Genomic DNA, 18,181 nt, shown 5'->3' with positions numbered 1-18,181 from the left:
CATCTGTTTTGAAGCACAGAAGGCTGTGGGAGACGGTGAGTTTGAATACATGCCATGCAGGTTTACGCATTTAAGCACACGGCCCTCATTTAAAATAATGTCAGTCGGCTGAGATATATTATAGTTAGGACCAAAAGCTACAGTTATTTTGAGTTTGTGTTTTTCAGTAAGCCAAAAAGGATGTGCATAGCCGTCTGCACTTTGTATGCAGTGACGTTTACACCTTCAAGCTTATGTATCTGTCTGCGTCCTCAGTCTTAATATACCATACATAATAACCTGGAAGCCAGCATAAATCTCAGCTTCTGTAGGCTCTCTGCTAACAGAATTAGCTACTCTAATTTCTACCAGATGCCAGCAGTGTTAAAAGACAAGCTGAACTAAGCTGCTTTTCACTGTGTGAATGGTAAGCGTTATATTCAGATGCCCTCAATTCCCCTCCAGTCGCGTTGCCCAGCATTTGCCATTGGCTGTCCCTTGGGCTCGAGGTGCACCACGCCAATGGGAAGTACTGGGTATCGGGCCGTGGGTGGAATTTAGATGAGTGGGCATTACTGTGCTATAAATTCATTCTCTCACTATCTATGCTGACCAGCCAAACCTCTGGATTAAAAATTAATTGAAAATTACTTTGAGAGGAACAATAGGATGGGGTGGGATAGGAAAGGGATCTCTAGTAGATCTAAATCAGGCTGCAGAACCTTAAATAAAGAATAACAAAAGAGGAAGTTTTGATTTATGATGATTTGCCTCATGGGATTCTCCAGGGATGGTGTTTGATAGATGAAATAAAGTGACCAAAACCACAGAGTTAAGGAAATGCTAATGAAATCTGCAGTTAGTACCAGCTTGGGAGAAGACATACCAAAGATAACAAAAACTACAGGCAAAACAACCTAGAGAGAATAGAAGTAGCAGAATACCATGCTGCAGAAAATATGGCCCAATGCTCCCAAGAAGAAATTTCTCCAAAGTAGGCTCATATGGAATTTCCAGGAAATTAGTGAACCTGAAAGAGACCTAGGAGTAACAGAGGGCAGCAAATAAAACCTGGTCACATGAGATAAAGTAACAGCAAAACACAAAAGCTCCAGGAGAAGTGAAACTAATAGTGCTTTTATGGCTTATGGTTGTGTTCCTTGATGTCTCACAATATGTGAAACCAGTTTAAGTCTTCAGCTAGTTGCATGATTCATATTATCGGTTTGCTATGTATACTCTCCATCAAATAGTAAGTGCTGAGGTTATAGTTCAGTAGCCCCTTTAATAAGGATTTTCTTTTCTGCCCACGTTCACATATCTGGTAGGAATTTAGTATTTTTGAAAGCTCTGCCTTGATGTTCAGTTTGACTTACACAGGTCAAGGAAAGTTATTACTTGGCATAAGAAGGCACACTCAAGCATGTATACACACAGAGAAAGAAGAATCAAAGTTAATTACAAAAAGGCATTATTTTTAAGGAAGTCAGAGGAAAATATTTTGTTATCTCTTGGCTTGCTCTCCTTACCTATGGAATGGCATTTGGTATATAGATGTTACTGTTGTATAAATATGGATCCATTCTCAAATTGCTGTATGTGGACCTTGATGCAGGCATTGTAGTTACCCATTTGCATTGAAAGATCATGGTCAGTGTCAGCCCATTTTTCCCTCACTGAAAACAATCTCAAAAATATAGAAAGGGGAGGAAAAAAACCACATACAAATCTTTTAAAGAATACACAAATTGGGATTTGCTGTTTACAGGGAGGTCTTTACTGAGAGTCAAAAATTTTAAAAAATATTCCTTTTAAAAAAAATGTTTCAAGCTTCCTGTACTTCCTTCTAGGAAAAAAAAAAAAGTATAATATTACTACCTTTACAGAGTATTGTGAAGGGAGACTTACTTTCTGAATGTCTTTTGTTGCATTTTGGATTCTGGGGCAAAAGGCATTCTATTTTAAGCACAGTGTACTTACTGTCACTTGACTTTCATGGCCTGCTTTCCTGACTGACAAGTAAAGCTGCTGCTTTGCTGAAGCAGAGAGCTTTTGGAAGCAAAAGTGTATCCTGTACACTAAGGAAGCGCTGGAAGTCTAAACACACTGGACTTTAAATTCTATGCTCTCTTGTTCTATGCTTTGTTGCTGAATACATTTTAAATTAAAACAAACCCTTCCCTAAGCTCAGTGATAAATTCAGTGGGAATCTGTATGTTCCCCTACTCATTTGGCCCTCAGTTTTTACATGACTGACTTCTCCCCCACATTTCTTTTCCTAGTTTGTTTCCTCTTCTTTTCCTCTCGGTATCATAAAGAGCTTGAGCAATCTCTACATGAATACCAGTACCATTATGTTCATCAACCACAGTGATGCAGAGGGTATTAAAAGAAACAGTGTTACACCTTTTTCCAAACCCAGTGATTGTAGTGGACTAGGGATCTGTCTGGTTGTGAATCTAATTGTCACATTTTCCTGTTGGCTATTACTGAATCTTTATTACGTTATGTATTACTCCCTTCCTTGCTGGTAGTTTCTCTCTTCTCTGTTTTGTCCCCTAATCCCAATCGCCATATCATACTGTATTTAGTGATCTGTAAATGAAATCAGCTGATGAACACCATAGCACTTGGGACGCACATACCATGTCAAGGGATTTTGAAACCACCCTTTTGGCTATGTCAAGCATTCCTGACCCTTGCAGTAAAGAAACCTACTCAAAAACAACTATTATTAACTTTATCAAACAAAGTGAATTGGCTCACTTTGAACAGGAAAACAGCTCTGACCAGGAAATTGTTGTGTCTGGCCAGAAAGCTGCAGCCTCTGGCTCACAATGTAGTAACTTGAAAAAGGATTCTCGATTCTAAGAAAATGCTATGGGGCATGTAATACTCGTTAGAGGTTGTATTTTACACTTTCTACTTCATCTTTCATCTACACAGTGCTCACCCTTCCTCAGCCACATTCAGAAACCACATACCTTCCTAAAGATTCAGGGATACATCTAGAATCCTTCCCATGACCAATTCAAATAATTTGAAATGCCACAATTTCCGAAAAAGCGTTATTTCCTTTGAAGCACCATCTCTAAAGCAGGTCAAGGAGGTAAAGGCAGTCCTCTGTAACACAGTGTCCAGGTGCCCCGTAACATGTAAGACCACCGCTCCCCGGGCAGGGGGTCTCCTCTCGGTGGTGGAAGCCCCCTTGGGTGATACAGGGGGGATCACCTCCCTGCAGACGCAGCTGTGGTGTCCTGCTGGCTGCAGGGAGGTTGCCTGCCGCCTAAGCCCCGTCTCTACGCCTTGCTCCGGCAAAAAGTCTCACCGGCCACCTGCTGCTGTTCCCTCGCTGTGGTTGTATTCTAAATGTGCAAAAGGGAAATAAGGTAAATAAGGAATTAAGCAGGAAAATCACAAGGGCTCGGGGGGAGGGATTCAACCCCCCCCTGCCCGCAACCCAGCAGCGACGAGAGGCGGGCGCTCAGTCCCTCCGCCCCAGGCCCCGGCAGTGGCTGCCCACGGGCCTGGGGAAACGGCGGCAGGCGGGATGGGCCCGCCCGGGCTGCATCCCCTCAGCGACCGAGGGCTCCTTCCACCGCCGGGGGAATCCCCATCCCCTCACGCCGAGGAAGCCGCCACGGCCAAGGCAACCCGTCCAGAAACGGGACCCCTGCTGCGGCGGAAGGAGGGAGAGAGCCGAGCACTCGGGGTAGAGGAGCCAAGGGCGAGGCGGGGACGAAGGCGCCCGACCGGCGTCAGATGTCGCGAGGGCGGTGGTTCCCCTCGGGCCAGGCCGCCGCTGGGCGTCGGCCTCTTCCGCCTCCCGCCGCGGCCCTCAGCTCAGCCCCGCCCCGAGCGGTGGCGACGGCCTGACTACGGTACCGTCCGGTGCGCGGCGAGCGGCGGCCCCCGCGGCGGCGGTATGGCCGTGCCCTGGGCTCTGCCCGCACCCCTCAGCCCGGCGCAGCTGAAGCGCCTGGAGCAGCACCGCTACAGCGCGGCCGGGCGCTCGCTGCTGGAGCCGTGGCTGCAGCCCTACTGGGCCTGGCTGGTGGAGCAGGTCCCGCTGGGGCTGGCCCCCAACGCCATCACCCTGGGCGGCCTCCTGCTGAACTGCCTGACGGCGCTGCCGCTCATCGCCTGCTGCCCGAGCGCCACTGAGCAGGTACCGCCCGCCACGGCCCGCCGCCGCCGCCGCCTCTCCGTTAGAGCCTGACCCCCTTCCCCTGCCTGCCACCGCCTCCTCTCGGCACGGCCTCGCCTCAGCCCGGCGGCCCTGCTCCGGCCGCCGCCCCTCGGGGCCCCCGTGCCCTCTCGCCCGGCGAGCCCCGGGAGCGGGTGCCGCCGGGCGGCCCGGTGTGGGGGAGACGCCCCGGTACCTCTTGACAGTAGCCGGAGCGCCCGGGTCCGTGCCCGCCGCAGGGCGCGATGCCCGGTCACTTGTGGCTCCACCGCTGTAATACGCGTGGCCCTTCCCGTGGGAAGGGAGGACTGAGGGAGCGTTGTGGGGCTGCCCGGAGAAATCAGGGGAGCGGTGGTGCGGGGGCCACGCTTCGGGGTAGCAGGGGTTAAGCTGGAGGTGAGTGTTAAGGTTTGAGTGCCGAAATGTGGGGGGCATCACGTGAAAGGGCGAGTTTCAGTGGGCTCCTCTCTGCTCCCCAGCCCTTCCCAGACCAGAGGTCCCTGTGGCGATGGGGCACTGACCGGGTGCTTGGCCCACGCCAGATGCTGCGGAGCAAGGGTGTATGTAGCCTGGCTCACCCTGGAGTGTGGGACTCCAGGCTCCTCCAGGGACCATCTGATGTCCCACGCTTGTGCCTCTGCTCAAGCAGCTTGCTGGGAAGGAGACATAAGCTGTGTACACTCCCTCCTTGAGAGGAAGGCTGTAACAGAGCGGCCGTGGAGGTAGAAAGAGCTGCCAGCCCGGAGAGAGGGTGTGGGATGTGCCCAGGAGCAGGGCAGAGCTGGCCACGAGGGACGGCTGACACCGCTTCAGCATCGCTCAGTTCAGAATTGAGGTTCGGTGGTGTCGCAGATGTGTTAGCTGACAGCCGCTCAAGTGCTTCCTGTCCTCGTGCAGGAAATGTTTAATTGCTTTAGCTTCTGAAGGGAAAACAGGCTTGTTAACGTGGGCTCATGCTGCTGTTGCCCAAACTAGGTTGCCTACAGTTTCTCAGACAATTTAAGGAGCTCTGTCAGAGCCTCCCAACCTGTTATGAGTTTCACAGTGCAGAGTTTTCATGGTAGATAGGGTGGGAAATACTAGAGGAAAATTGCTTTGTGTAGGTAAAATATCTTGAAGGGTGGCTGTTGTTTTTCTTGAGTTCTGATGGTCTTAAATCCTAATGGCACAGGTGGCGGTTGGTTGGGGTTTTTCAATAATTTACTTTGGTGAATGTTCTTGTTGACAGAAGCACCCTTCTTTTTCTGTAGTTGCTTTGCCCTTTGTGTTAGCAGAGGTGTTCGTGGCAGACATATCGAGTAAGCTGAACCGGATCAAAATTAACTTTGCTTTGATCTAACCCTAATCACTTCCCTGATTTGTATCACCAGGTAGGGGCACTCTGTGGCATTGCAGGTAGTAGGAGAAGGGAGGATAGAGATGGGAGTGAATGGTTGAAAACCACAGACTGTCTTCTAGTGGCACTTTCAGAGTTGAAAGGCTTGTGGAACTGCTACCTTTAGCTTAGGTTTGTGATGTAGATATCAAATGTGTGCCAGCTATGTGTCTGGATGTTTGTTTTATTTTTTTCTTTGCTATGCAGAAAAAAAAAAGGCAGAAAGTAAATTTTAAGTTATTTTTCCCTTGAGGATTCTCGTACAAAAAGAAAAAGGTTGTGTTGCAGGCGTCCAGGGAATTATTCCTTCCAGGAAAGCTTAGGTTGAGTTTTAGGAACTTTACTGTGCTTTTTTTTCTTAATTGCGGAAGCTGAATTTTATTAGAACCTGGAGTCTGAGCCAAACTTCCTTGTTTGGGTGTATCAGCTGTAAATATGTAGCGTGAAGCCAGACTCCTTATCATGTTGGTTATTTGCTGCCTCTGTGCTGTGAGAATAGCCCTCACTTTCTCTTGCTCCGTCATTTAGGGCATTGTTACCTCTCTTCTGCTTCTTTAATGATTCAGCTTATCTTCTAGCTAAGGTGTTATGTGTCTGGATGGCTTTTTTAAAAAGCTAAAACTGTTACAACACAAATAAGTGTTATATGTACTACTCTGATACCTGTACTTTGTACTTTCAACTTGAATGTGTGGGCTGGAAGGGCTAGAGGGAAGGTAGAACTGAAAATGATGTTAAAGATGATTGAATCACAAACTTAACTGACAGCATAGAGCACTTCCACATCACCTCTCTATACTGCCAAGCCACCTCTTCCATTCGTGAACAAGTCTTGATTACCTGATGGACTAACAAGAACTTGTTATATTCACTTGGTGGACATGTAGGAGCACTGGACAGAAGACCTAGATAAAGTAACAAGCAGGTTTTGGTTTCAGGTGTGGGTTTTTTGTGTTGTTTTTTTTCATGAGTTGGTTTGTGTGTGATTCCCCCTCCCCTCAAACTAGTCTTAAGTGGGACCTATCTATTAGTCCTCTATTGAAAACACTGAAGTCTTGATGTTGGTACAAGCCATCCAAAAGAAGTAAGACTGCTAGCTGGTAAGTTACAAAACCAAGTCTTACAAATGAAAGCATCCTCATGCCTGATTAGTCCACCTAGCTCAGAACTCCCTTGGAGAGTAGCTGCTAGCACATGCTTAGAAAAGAGATCTTTCCCCAGTATACCCTTCCAGCTGCTGAAAGACTGGTTTAGGGGTTTCTCAGTGAGAAATTCTATCCAGGTTACTTGTTGGAACATCAACTGATGGATCTATTTCCCCATAGACACTTTCCTCCTCATGATTTTGCCTTTTGAATTACTTGTTTTGAATCTGTTTGTACTTTCAGCTTCTATTATGTCCTATTGCAGTGAATTTCACAATTTAATAATACTTTCCCCCCCATACACAAAGGAATTAATGTCTAAAACCATACAATGCTCTCTTGTTCTCTTACTGTGTAGCTGTTACTTCCTTATGCACTATTCTTTTAATCTTCATCAGCATCAGTAGCCACTAAAAGCCAGTTTGTTAGTATGTTTTGGCTTTATAAAATATTGTCTCCTTCAGTTATGTTTTGTTGTCTGGTAGAAACATGCATTGTACCACTGTCTCCTGTAAATGCACATTTCAACATAAGCCTTCTTATTTGTAGCTAAGCCATTAGCAGACTGCAGCCCTCAAGCACTGTTGTAACTAAAATCCGTGTGCGTAGGTTTTGTAGAGTGTTTGTCCAGTTTCCTACTCTGTGTAACTTAGGACAGTAATCTATAGAAATAACATATGCGACTGCTAGACCAAATGTGGTGGTGGTGAGGGCACTACGTGCATATTACATGTTCTGTGGAGGGCTGAGATATTTTTTTCATTGTGACTGCAGGCTGGGGTTTTTTTTTCTTTTTCTTTTTTTGGGGACACACACAGAGTAATTATAAAATATTTAGGAATGAAAAGTTTTGCTGACTTTAAGTATGAATGGTGTGTATTTGCTACATTAGAGTGTAAAAGGAGCATTTTATCACCACCATTTGACAGCGAACTGTTTTGCTCTACTGCAAGCTGACTGCTCTGAAGTAACTACAGTTACTTCATTAGGCTTTGCTCGTGAATCTCTGGTTACCCCTTCCCATTTTGGGGAAGACTGACATGTTAATTTTTCCCTTGCATCAACACCAGGAAGAAAACTGGCTAAACATAATTCTCTATCTTATTAAAAAAGAGAAAGGAAACTCTGATCCTGCTGCTTTCATGGTTGCTTGTGGAGGGGCCTAGCTTCGGTAATCCTTCAAGGCCGGCCACAGGTCTCTCTAGAACACCATGGGAAGCTAGAACTTTAGGACAGAAGTCCATGCTAACAGTAATTATTATTTTGTATTGAATTTATATCTATTTTTTTAAAAATCCTGTAGCAGTTATAGCAGGATCTAAGCAAAGAGCCCCCCAAACTGATCAGAACAGATTTCATCCAGTGATAAAGACTTGTCCTGCATGCACACAGCTTCTTAGGTTTCATCATGTCTCATTTATTTGTGGGTTTTTTTAAGACCTTTGTGTCTGTTGTCTATAATTTCCTGCAGGTTACTGGGAATAGAGGAATACAGGAAGAGAAAAGCATGGATTATGAATTTGCAGTTTGGGCAGTGATGGAGAAAGGGAACAGGGGCTTAAGGGTTCTCATGCAGGGAGCAGAGCTAGGGAGGGAAGGGAGCCTTGTGATGGCTAACTCTGTAGAATTGCTTAAGAAATGGTGTCATGCGTTTATAAAAGCATGCTATACCTTGCTGAAACACACTGTTTAGAAAGCCGTGCATCTAGGGAGACCAAAAAGTAGGGGAGGGTCTAGGTGGCTCCAGCTAGCTCTATTAGCTGCTTGGAGGGAGAGGACCATTGGTGAGGTGCTGTTTCTGCTTCTCTCAATCTCTTTTTTTAAAACTTCCTTTAAACAAAAACAAAACACACCCCCCCCCGCCAAACCCTATCTTTTAAACTGAAAGAGGCATCGTCTTGAGTTTTTTTCTGTCAAAGGAAGAAATGAAGGGAAGATATTGAGAGGCATGGAATTACGTATGTAGCAAGGGCACACCCGAGCTTTGTACGAGAGAGATTAAAGAAGTAGAGAAGAGGGGGAACTGAAACAGCTGCTGTCAACTGGGGACGTGAAGGAAGAAACATTAAGCCCCTGACCCGGTAGAGGAGAGGTGCGAAGCAGTGAGTGGGGCGGGGAGTCCCATGCCCCTGAGTGAAGAATGGAGCACTCGGTAGTGAATGGGAGAAAGGTATTTGGCATAAAGGAAGACAGCAAAGATTCAGGAACCCCAAAGGTTCAGAAGGACAGGAGCTCTTTCAGAGGGAGCTGCTTGGGGAGAGGAGGATGCTAAAGGAATGCAGGGAGTTCCTGGTGTGCATGAAAGGCACTTGAGCTATAGTAAGATCTTTTATTTTTTTTTCCTCCCTGCCCTCTCCCCCTTGCTGTAATGCAGGTTTAAACAGCCCCCTTCATTCTCCTGCTATTAGTACGATTGTACATAGTGTGCGAAACAGAAGTGAGGGAAATGATACATGTTTGGGGAGAAGAGGGAGGAGGTCCAGTAAAAATGTCTCTCTCTATTCTGGGTCTGTTCCAGAGAGGCACTGTGTAAACCAGGGTGAAATTAGTTGCTGTGTTGTTAGATTGAGGAAGTGAGATTATGACTAAATGTGATCAGTAATTAAGGGGGGCTGAATCTTTAAATGTTGCATAAGCTTGGGCAGTTGAGCTCTCCAGGCTTGAGAGCTTTTCTTGAAATAAGTGGTAAGGGACCTTCTTGGCACATCTAGTCTTCTGCAGCTGTCCATGCTCTTCTGTCATGCATCTCAGGAGCAGAAGAATGAGGAGTGCTGTTCAACCTACACTTTTTCCTGAAGGAGAGGCATGCCACACATAGCTGTCAAACGCTATATGCACTGTTTTGCTTTGACACCCTCTGGTTCAGTAGATGACCAGACCTGCTGTACCAAATCTGTGTGTGACACGATTCTGTGGCTGTATCATCTTTCAGACATCCTTTTTAATTGAAGCGGAGAAGCCTTCTTCCCCCTCTACCCCGGGTTTGTGTTCTCTTCTAGTTCCATGAAAATAGCATCTAGCTCTGGCCAAATAATACATTTGCTTGGACAGGATATAACTTTGGGCAGAGATAATAAACACCTCATCAGTGAAAAGCTGATGATTATTGGGAGCCTCCTGACCTTTCTGCTGAGTCTGTCAGCGTGTCAGCATTCTCAAATGCTCTCACTTCTCTAATTTGCAAACTACTTGGGTCCAGCGTGGGAAGCCAGCAGGGGACATCCCTGGATGAAGAGCCAGGCATGTGAGAAGGTGGAGGAGATGGCAGCTGTAGCTGTATTGAGAGGGTGGATAGCAGAGAGAATCTGTGGTTATTAGGAACTTCAGAAACCTCTGTGCACCTTTAGTGATCTGGAAAACTGTATTTTACTGATTAAAGCATCAGAGCATTCATTTAATCTGCAAAATGCATAGCTGATCATAAGTGACCTTTGGTTATTACCACTTTGGATTAAATTTGAACTGACAGCCTAGGGATGAAATGCACCGGAGTGTGTTTCTAAGCTCTCTTTGACAACCATTCCCCTGTTCTTACTAGGATCTTCTTCCCTTCTCTGCAACTGCGGGGCTGCAGATGCGTCTGCTACAGGTGTTGATGGATACAGATGATCCTTACGAGGATGAGGATGAAAACTCTCTCCCTCTTTCCAGATCATCAAGCAGCAGAGCATTTTAGTTTTGGAGTCTGGGGGGACTGTTGCTTTGATTTGTCCCGGCAGGAGCTAATGCAAACAAACTTGGATCAGCAGTCTTAATGATTTTAGCTGTACTATAACTTGCTACTCGACAAAAGCCACTGCTTTGTCAAAAAGACCTAATAACAGAGGTTTGAGTTGAAGCTGATTTATTTGTTTATTTTTGCATTTAATGTGTTACACTTGTTTTGAGGTAAGGTAAGGGTAGACGATGTTACCTTGAACAGAATTCTTGCATCATGTTCTATGCGTTCTGGAAACTTTCATAAACTGACTGCAGTAACCAGCATGCAAGCCTTCTGTTTTGGTTGGAATTAAGGCTGTATTTCATGGAGCTTGCATTTCAAAAGACTGTGATAATACCAAGCATATGGCATATAGCACTACAGCTAATGATAAAAAAAAGTGACATAACAGGTTTCTGTTCCTGACTAGTGTTTCAGTTATGGAAATGATCCAGTTAAATAAGAAACTGCCCACACTCTGGCATTTGACTTAATTGCTGATGTGCCTCACACTGAGTGGGGTGTGAATGCAGACTGGTTAAGGAATTTAAGTTGCATATTTAGCACTGGATAGAGTCTACTTTTGTCCGTGATAGGGAGAACCTGATGACTTTAAAGCAAACTAAGATCTATTTCAGTTACAGGTAGGTGGTTGCAAAAGGAGGGGAGCCTAATGCAACCAAAAAACCAGTGGTATCCTGGACAGAATTGCCAGGTGTGGCCTGGCTTACTTGCCAAAATACAGGGATTAGCGTGACAAGTTTCGACAGATCTCAAGCTATCTTTTCTTAAGTAGTAGAAGTATGTCACGGTAAGGACACCTTGTAAAACATTGCAGATTACCTTGGTGGCACTTCACAGTAATATTGGTGGTAAAATTGGAAATGTCTTCAAAATACAACTTTAAAGGACTACAGTGAAACTGGTGGTTTCTCCTAGCCTTTCTGCTCATAATGCTTCATTCATAGCTCTGTGTCAAGAGCTGCCTTGCTTGAGAATATCTGTTGTTCTCCATACAAATAACATTTGTAATAATTACAAAGTTATTCTGAAAAAGCTGGTATAGGTACTGTGGTAGCTTTAGTATGTGGACTATATCCCAAGTAAAGTGATCCTAGCTTCAACAGGGTCCTAATTGTGCTTTTATGTGCTAAAATACTGGAGCAATGGCTGACAGCCCTCTGTTTTGGAAAGGTAGAGAGCCAGAACAGGGACTGACAGGTAGCCGCTGCCCCCCTGCAGAATGTCTGACCAAGTGAGTTTGCACCAGGAGAGGCCCTTGAGCTCTCTGTTCCTCTACATGGAGGTGGATCACGGTGATCTGTGAACCGAGGGTGGCCGTGGGCTCATCCTGTTGTCCATAAGCTCTATCCTTCCCCCTTTGTCAAAGGAGAGAAACTCTTTCCAAAGATGGCTGAGAACTGATTTTCTGATTTAACCCCATTTCCCAACACAAAATTCCTCTGTTTAACTGGACTAACAAGGAGGAAGAAACCTAAATAACCCAACTATTCCACTGGTAAACATCAAACATGTATTGCTGCCATCACTTGACCTGGATTTCTATAGTGCGATCTTTGAGGGTGTTATCAGATACCAGTATGTTAAAAGTCCATTGGAATGAGAATATCTACTCATCCTCTTTTACCTGCTGAAGGCTTCCAGCATCTTGGAAGGCTTCCAATTGATTACAATTTTTTTTTAGTTTCCTTGGATTAAGGGAAAGACAACCTTGCCAGTTTTGAAGAATTTTCTAAGTTTTCTAGGCTTCTACGTACATACAAATCCAGACTTCTCACCTATGGCTGGAGTCCCCAATTCATTGACTGTTGTCTTCTTCAAAGCTGGGCGAAGCAGCCAACCATTTGACTTGAAACGGTGGAATATTTTATTAATGAAATTATCCAAATACTGGGTAGCAGGAAAATCATAAATTTGCTGACAATATTGTTTCCATATTGAAAGCACAAAATTAAGCGATAACATGGTATATTGGCCAGCCTTGAATACATGAGGAAGTCTTGAATAACAGCAAAAAAACGGTTCAGAACGGAAATTCCCTTAAGCATGCTGGTTCTCGGGAAGGATGTGTTTTGTGATCAGCCTAACGGGAGGCACAACTTTTTTCCTAGCTTGTCAGTGAGTGTAACGATGATGACCAAACAGAATGTCTGGAGGAGCAGCTCACCTCGTCTGCATTCTTATTGCTGCCTTCTCCTGTCCCTGCCTATGAACTGATTGGCAACTGTTATTTCTCATTTTTCCCCAGCAGTGACACTGGGTTTATGCGAGTGTGGACAAATCTCAGCTCACTGAGATTTGATCTGTTGTCTAAATCTGCTTAATAGCCTTTACTGAATTTAGGAAATACATGTAATCATGTTGGTCTATTTGTCCTGCAGGAGAGGAACTGCAGAGGTGTAGAGCCACAGCAGCTGTCCCTTACCTGGGAGTGGGGAAGGATTCAGCTCTGTGGCTGCCTGTGGCTGTTCACTTGTTTAACCTGCAGGTTGCATTTCCAACATTTAAACCTCACTTTGACTCTCTTTTAATGAACAGTGGTTCTAAATGCTAAGGTTACAACTGGAAACTACTTGAGGCAAAAATGTTACCTGTACTTTGTTCAGAACGTGTTATAAATAATTTTTAGTAAAAACTAATTCCTAGACAAAGACATACTGACTGCGTATGAAAATAATGCTTTTGAAAGATACTACTGTAAGACAGTTCCTTTGAACCTAAGACTGGTGTTAATGTAACTGATTCACAGCTTGTTTTGAAACTCTTGGTAGTCTATACTAAGTGGATAGTTGCTCCTTCATATTTAGTGAATGACTTCATTTCTTCAAACCCTTGTCCAAAGTGCCTATGTATTCAATTTTTTTATGTCGGAAAAAAAATCTCTTCCCCTAAAAGCTGAAGTCTTTATTTAGTAAAAGGTAATGGGGTTTTATATCTGGATGTTGTAAATCTGAGCAAATCATCTAAGCGTCTGTCACATAAACTGCTGAGAACTTTAGTAAGTGCCTTACTACTGCTTTCTTTTTTAAAGATTAATTTTATTTTCATAACATTTTTCAGCACAAAGAATACAAATAATTATAGAAATACTGTGGGTTTAAGGTAGAAAAATAAGTCAGTTGATGCAGAAGAGAGGTTAAAGTGTTGGGGTTTTTTTGTTTGTGGGGTTTTTTAAAAATAAATAGAAGGACCTGTATTTCACTGGTGTATGTGGAGTAATTCATTATAGTAGTTACTACATGTCATGTAGTAATGTACAGAATTTGGTTTGTCCATTAACTAAGTAAAAAATAGCACAATGTAGTATAGTTTTGTGCTGAACATTATTTTATCCATAATGAAATAGATAATCAGCTAAGAAATTTGGAACTGCCTAGTGACTTTTTATGTGAATCTCTTTCAGGCACCTTTTTGGGCATACATCCTGGGTGCATTAGGACTTTTTATCTACCAGTCTCTGGATGCCATTGATGGGAAACAAGCCAGAAGAACAAACAGTAGTTCTCCTTTAGGAGAACTGTTCGATCATGGTTGCGACTCTATTTCCACAGGTAGCCTTAACATACTGTTACCCATCCTAGTTTTAAAAAGTTACGTGTTTTCAAGAGGAGCTGATTAATCACAATTTGTTGAAATTGGAAAGGATGTCTGGAGATCATCTAGTCCAACCTGCTGCTCAGAGCAGGGTCAGCATGTTCCCTTCTTTTAGGGTAACTTCATCTCCTGATCACTACAGCCAAGGCTGCCCCTGACCTTTGCATCCCTGACCAGTATCGGGGAGGGTATTTCAGAAGTACCTTTGGCAGATGTTGGGTAACATTCTGCTCTTACTTACTGGACATCTTCATATACAGTGTTCTTTGAACGAGTTAGGTGGTAAACGAAGAATCCTGTACGAGTATGCTTAGAGGTCATTACTATACATAGCCTGTGCTTTCCAGTAAAGTACAGGTGATGCCTAATAAGGGATTTTAAAGACCTAAGAGATTGATGCTGGCATGTGAAACTAAGGATTCTGCTTTAGGAGTGAGGTGCCAAAATATCAGTTTGATAATAAGGCATCCAGCCTGGCACTTAGGAGAAGGATAATTTATGTTCCTTAGAAGAATGAGTTTTTAAAAAAGTTGATTTGGAGTCCTTAAAAAGTACGCCTTGCTCAGTTTTACTGTCCATAACTTTGCTGCTGTTGGTGGCAATGCCCCTACTTCTATAAAAGCTTAATGGCCGAAACATTTGTCCTGGGATTTGGTATGTTCTTTACACCTCACTTCCCAGAGAAGCACAACTCTACCAGTCTCTCTGAGCTTGGCCTTTCAGGCGAGGCTGTCAGTGTTGCAAAGAACATGAGATGACAAGGCCAGAAGAAGGGAGAACAACCACTGTAGGCTAGAAGGTGGGGCCCTCACTTGGAAGAAAAGGAGTCTTGTGTTTTGGTCTCTCCTGCCAGGACTGTCCTTGAGCTTAGCTACTCAGTAAAGTATCAGTCATATCATTACTTTGTTATAGTGATATAAAATGCCTTGTGATTTTTTTTTTTTTTTTTTTCTTAACTGCAAGCGAAGAGGGTATATGACTAACATGTTCATTTCTGCTTTTCAGTTTTTGTTGTCCTTGGATCCTGCATAGCAATCCGACTAGGAACAAATCCTGACTGGTTGTTTTTCTGTTGTTTTGTGGGACTGTTCATGTTCTATTCTGCTCACTGGCAGACATATGTATCAGGCATACTAAGGTTTGGAAAGTAAGTAGGCATCTTTAGAAGTACATGTAGCTTAATGTCTGAGACTGCTAGCTACTTGATTTCCATTTCTTGTTTTTTTTCCCTGCTGTCTCTTCCTCTCACCTCTTCCTCATCTCCCTTCCACCCTAGCAGACTTATGTTTTACCTGGCAAGAACTTTAAAACTCTGCATAATACTGAGCAGAGGAGTTGTTCTTTTAGCAGCTGATTTCAGCTATATATGCTTTGTTTGCATGTGTTTGGCTTTTTGTCTGTGGATTTGTTCTCAGAACCCATACAAGCACCAGGCAGGCTCAGGCCAGAGGGGTCTTCTCTGCAGTATAAACAAGTGCTCTGTGTAGGAGTAGGGACAGAGCAAGCATCTACAGTACCTCCCTTCGCAACCTCCCAGCCACAGAACGTTTTCAGCCTAGGGGACTCTGAACCACACGCATTTTGTAGAAATTCCCCTCCTAATGAGTTTCCCTTCCATAAGCATCTTCAGTCTTCCTTCGAATGAACTCTGCATCCATTGCATCCACTGCCACAGAGCTATGGCAGCCCTTGAAGAATTACCCCAGGTTTGTGTGGGGGCTTTGCTTTTAATCTGTCTCCTATTGGTTTTGATATCCTTTAGGTTTTGTGTCAGGTCACAGTTCTTGTGACTGCTGTGGTGCTGTTCATGACTTGGTAGAAATTTCATCTGTTCTCACTGCACTGTAGGAGGAGGAGTCATGACATTCATGTGGAAGATAACAATTTCAATTCAATGCCTAATAGTGATCACTGCACCCTCCTGCAGCTGTGGTGGTGCCTAGCCACAGCCTTTTGCTGTTTTTAAACAGTGAGCTCCACTTTAGTAATGATTTCCGAAAAGAGGAAAAGATCAGAGACTTCCATAGCAGCAAAATTGGAAATATGTGGTAGATGAAGGCTATCCTTCTGGTAATCCTAGTCACTTGCTAAGTCACCTGTTTATAGTCCTACTTAGCTCTGACCTGCAAGAAGCATCTTAGCAAATCTGAGCATCACTGGGCACACGGGCTAGTGATCAGCTATCCTTGCATACTGTTTGATGTTGGTCTCAAAAAAAAGCTGTCTTTGTGGTAACACTAAGAGCTTTTTTTATTTGCTGAAAATGTATTTTACCACACAAACTATAACTCTTCTACCTGCCTATCCATCCTAGTGGTTTTTAAAGGACATCTTGTGCTGTAAACAAAAATAGATGCTTTACAGTGATGGCTGAGATAGGATAATTTCTGTACATGACAGTGGACTACAGTGAAGGGAAATGGACTATGCCATGAGCACTGGGATTTTTCGTAAATGATTGCTTTTCTGTCCCTGTTGTTCTTGCATAAAATGTGAAAATTATTTCCCTACATCAGGAAGGCACTGAGGCTCCATACCATAAAAACTTCTTCATTAAAAGCTTAATGGCTTCTACATAAATATAGTGATAATGCATAGTACAAGCAGTTCAGAATGGCCTGGTGTTCCACGCTTACTGTTTGAAGTTAAATAGACACAACTTTTCTCAAAGATAACTTATTTCTGTTTTGTGAGAACAGGTCAGAATTGTTTCAAGGCTTGCAATTTTATTTCTCTTAAGCATGGAGGTGAGAGGCTAAATGAAGACAATAGTATGTTGCTATAAGTATGATAATACTTAACAACATGGATGGAAGCTTTCACTGATGCTGTTCCTGAATTAGTGGCACTTGATTTTAGAAGTCAAATAACAGATGAGGGAGTCCTAGTGCTGATGGCCAGGAAGGATCAGAGCAGCTGGGTATTGTGCCACTGTCAGGTTGTGCAAAATACCGCACAGTGTCTGATTAAAATCTTTGGACTCTGATTTAGGCTGTGTTGCAATCAACTGTCGAAGCTTCTGTAAAGTTATATACTAAACTTTGGCACATATAATGACTCAACTTAAGTTCGAGCCTCCTCCCGCTGCCAACAGCAGCAAGTTCAGTACAGCTTAGAAATCTAGGTCTTAATAGTGCAGAGTGCAAACTCTGAACACTTGCACATGGACGCTTTTGCATGACGTAACAGACAAGTTCAGCATGCAGCTACAGCAATGACTGGGCAGATGTAAGACTTCATCCCTGGTAGAGAGGGAAAAGCCCACTCCCAGCTGTGCTGTCCCGTTTCCCCCCCGAACAGACTCTATCACTTGACTTTAATCTTCTGTCTGTTTCATGGATTGGCTTTAAAACCTACACAAGGTTAGCAGGCTGAACTGGTTCACCTCACAGTCCGATGAGTGCAACAGCTAGTACAAGTGAGGGAGTGCGATGGCGTAGGAAGGAGAAGATTACCCATTCCAGTGGCTTTGGACAGTGATGAGCACCTCAGCAGCTTAAGCTTTGGCTCTTCTAAGACTAGGAGTCTGAAGCTCGTGATGAAACTTAGCATATTATATTGTAACCTTTCCAATGAAAGAAGAGGGTTTAATGTTACTGTGATTATCAAGATCAGATAAATGTTTTCCATTAGCCAAGAGTTGATTCCTATCTTCCTTTAAAAATATAGTTTCCTGTGCAAACAGTTCACATGCAAAGCAAGTAATGATACGTGTTGACTTTGGTCATAATACCTTAAACCAGCAAATTTATTCTAACTGCTTAAGGCAACAGTATGTTAAACATCCATTGTCACTGTTTGCTGGTAACTTCAGCACAAAGATCAGGTACCTGTCTCAAAACCTTCAGTAGCGTAAACAGTACCTTAGTTGTGGACTTACTCATTTTATTTACTTATTTTAAAGCTTTATTGAAAAAAACAATTATTTCTCTCAAGCTTCTTCTTCACTTTTTTATATAATCAGGTCTTCTCAAAACATTTCATCAATCAAATATGGAAAGAAAGGGTTTGACTATCTTGTCCGAGAACAAAAAAGGTGGAATAGAGAGTCTGGACTAGGGAGCATACAAGGCCACCTATTTTAAGAATGTTTTCATGGAAAAAAGCGAGATATCAATTACATGTCCTCTGAAACAGGAAAGATGCTTAGCTATCTGCTGACTCAGTCCTCAAAATACTGC

At 43.7% G+C, this 18,181-nt stretch overlaps 1 protein-coding gene across 1 annotated transcript in view; it reads left to right on the top strand.

Moving 5' to 3' along the window:
* Positions 1-3,701: 3,701 nt before the first annotated feature.
* Positions 3,702-18,181, top strand: part of CHPT1 (choline phosphotransferase 1) — a gene marked incomplete at its 3' end in the record, with an annotated part of 24,723 nt that continues 10,243 nt past the window's right edge. Inside the window, exons 1-3 of the mRNA XM_082012063.1 lie at positions 3,702-4,147; positions 13,810-13,957; positions 15,006-15,147. Of these exons, the coding sequence (XP_081868189.1) occupies positions 3,905-4,147; positions 13,810-13,957; positions 15,006-15,147 (533 nt within the window). The 5' untranslated portion in view covers positions 3,702-3,904. The remainder of the gene's footprint in view (positions 4,148-13,809; positions 13,958-15,005; positions 15,148-18,181) is intronic.

The sequence above is a fragment of the Phaethon aethereus genome, assembly GCF_964289735.1.
Source record: "Phaethon aethereus genome assembly, chromosome: 1".
Taxonomy (NCBI): domain Eukaryota; kingdom Metazoa; phylum Chordata; class Aves; order Phaethontiformes; family Phaethontidae; genus Phaethon; species Phaethon aethereus.
This window is presented reverse-complemented; position numbering and strand designations above follow the sequence as displayed.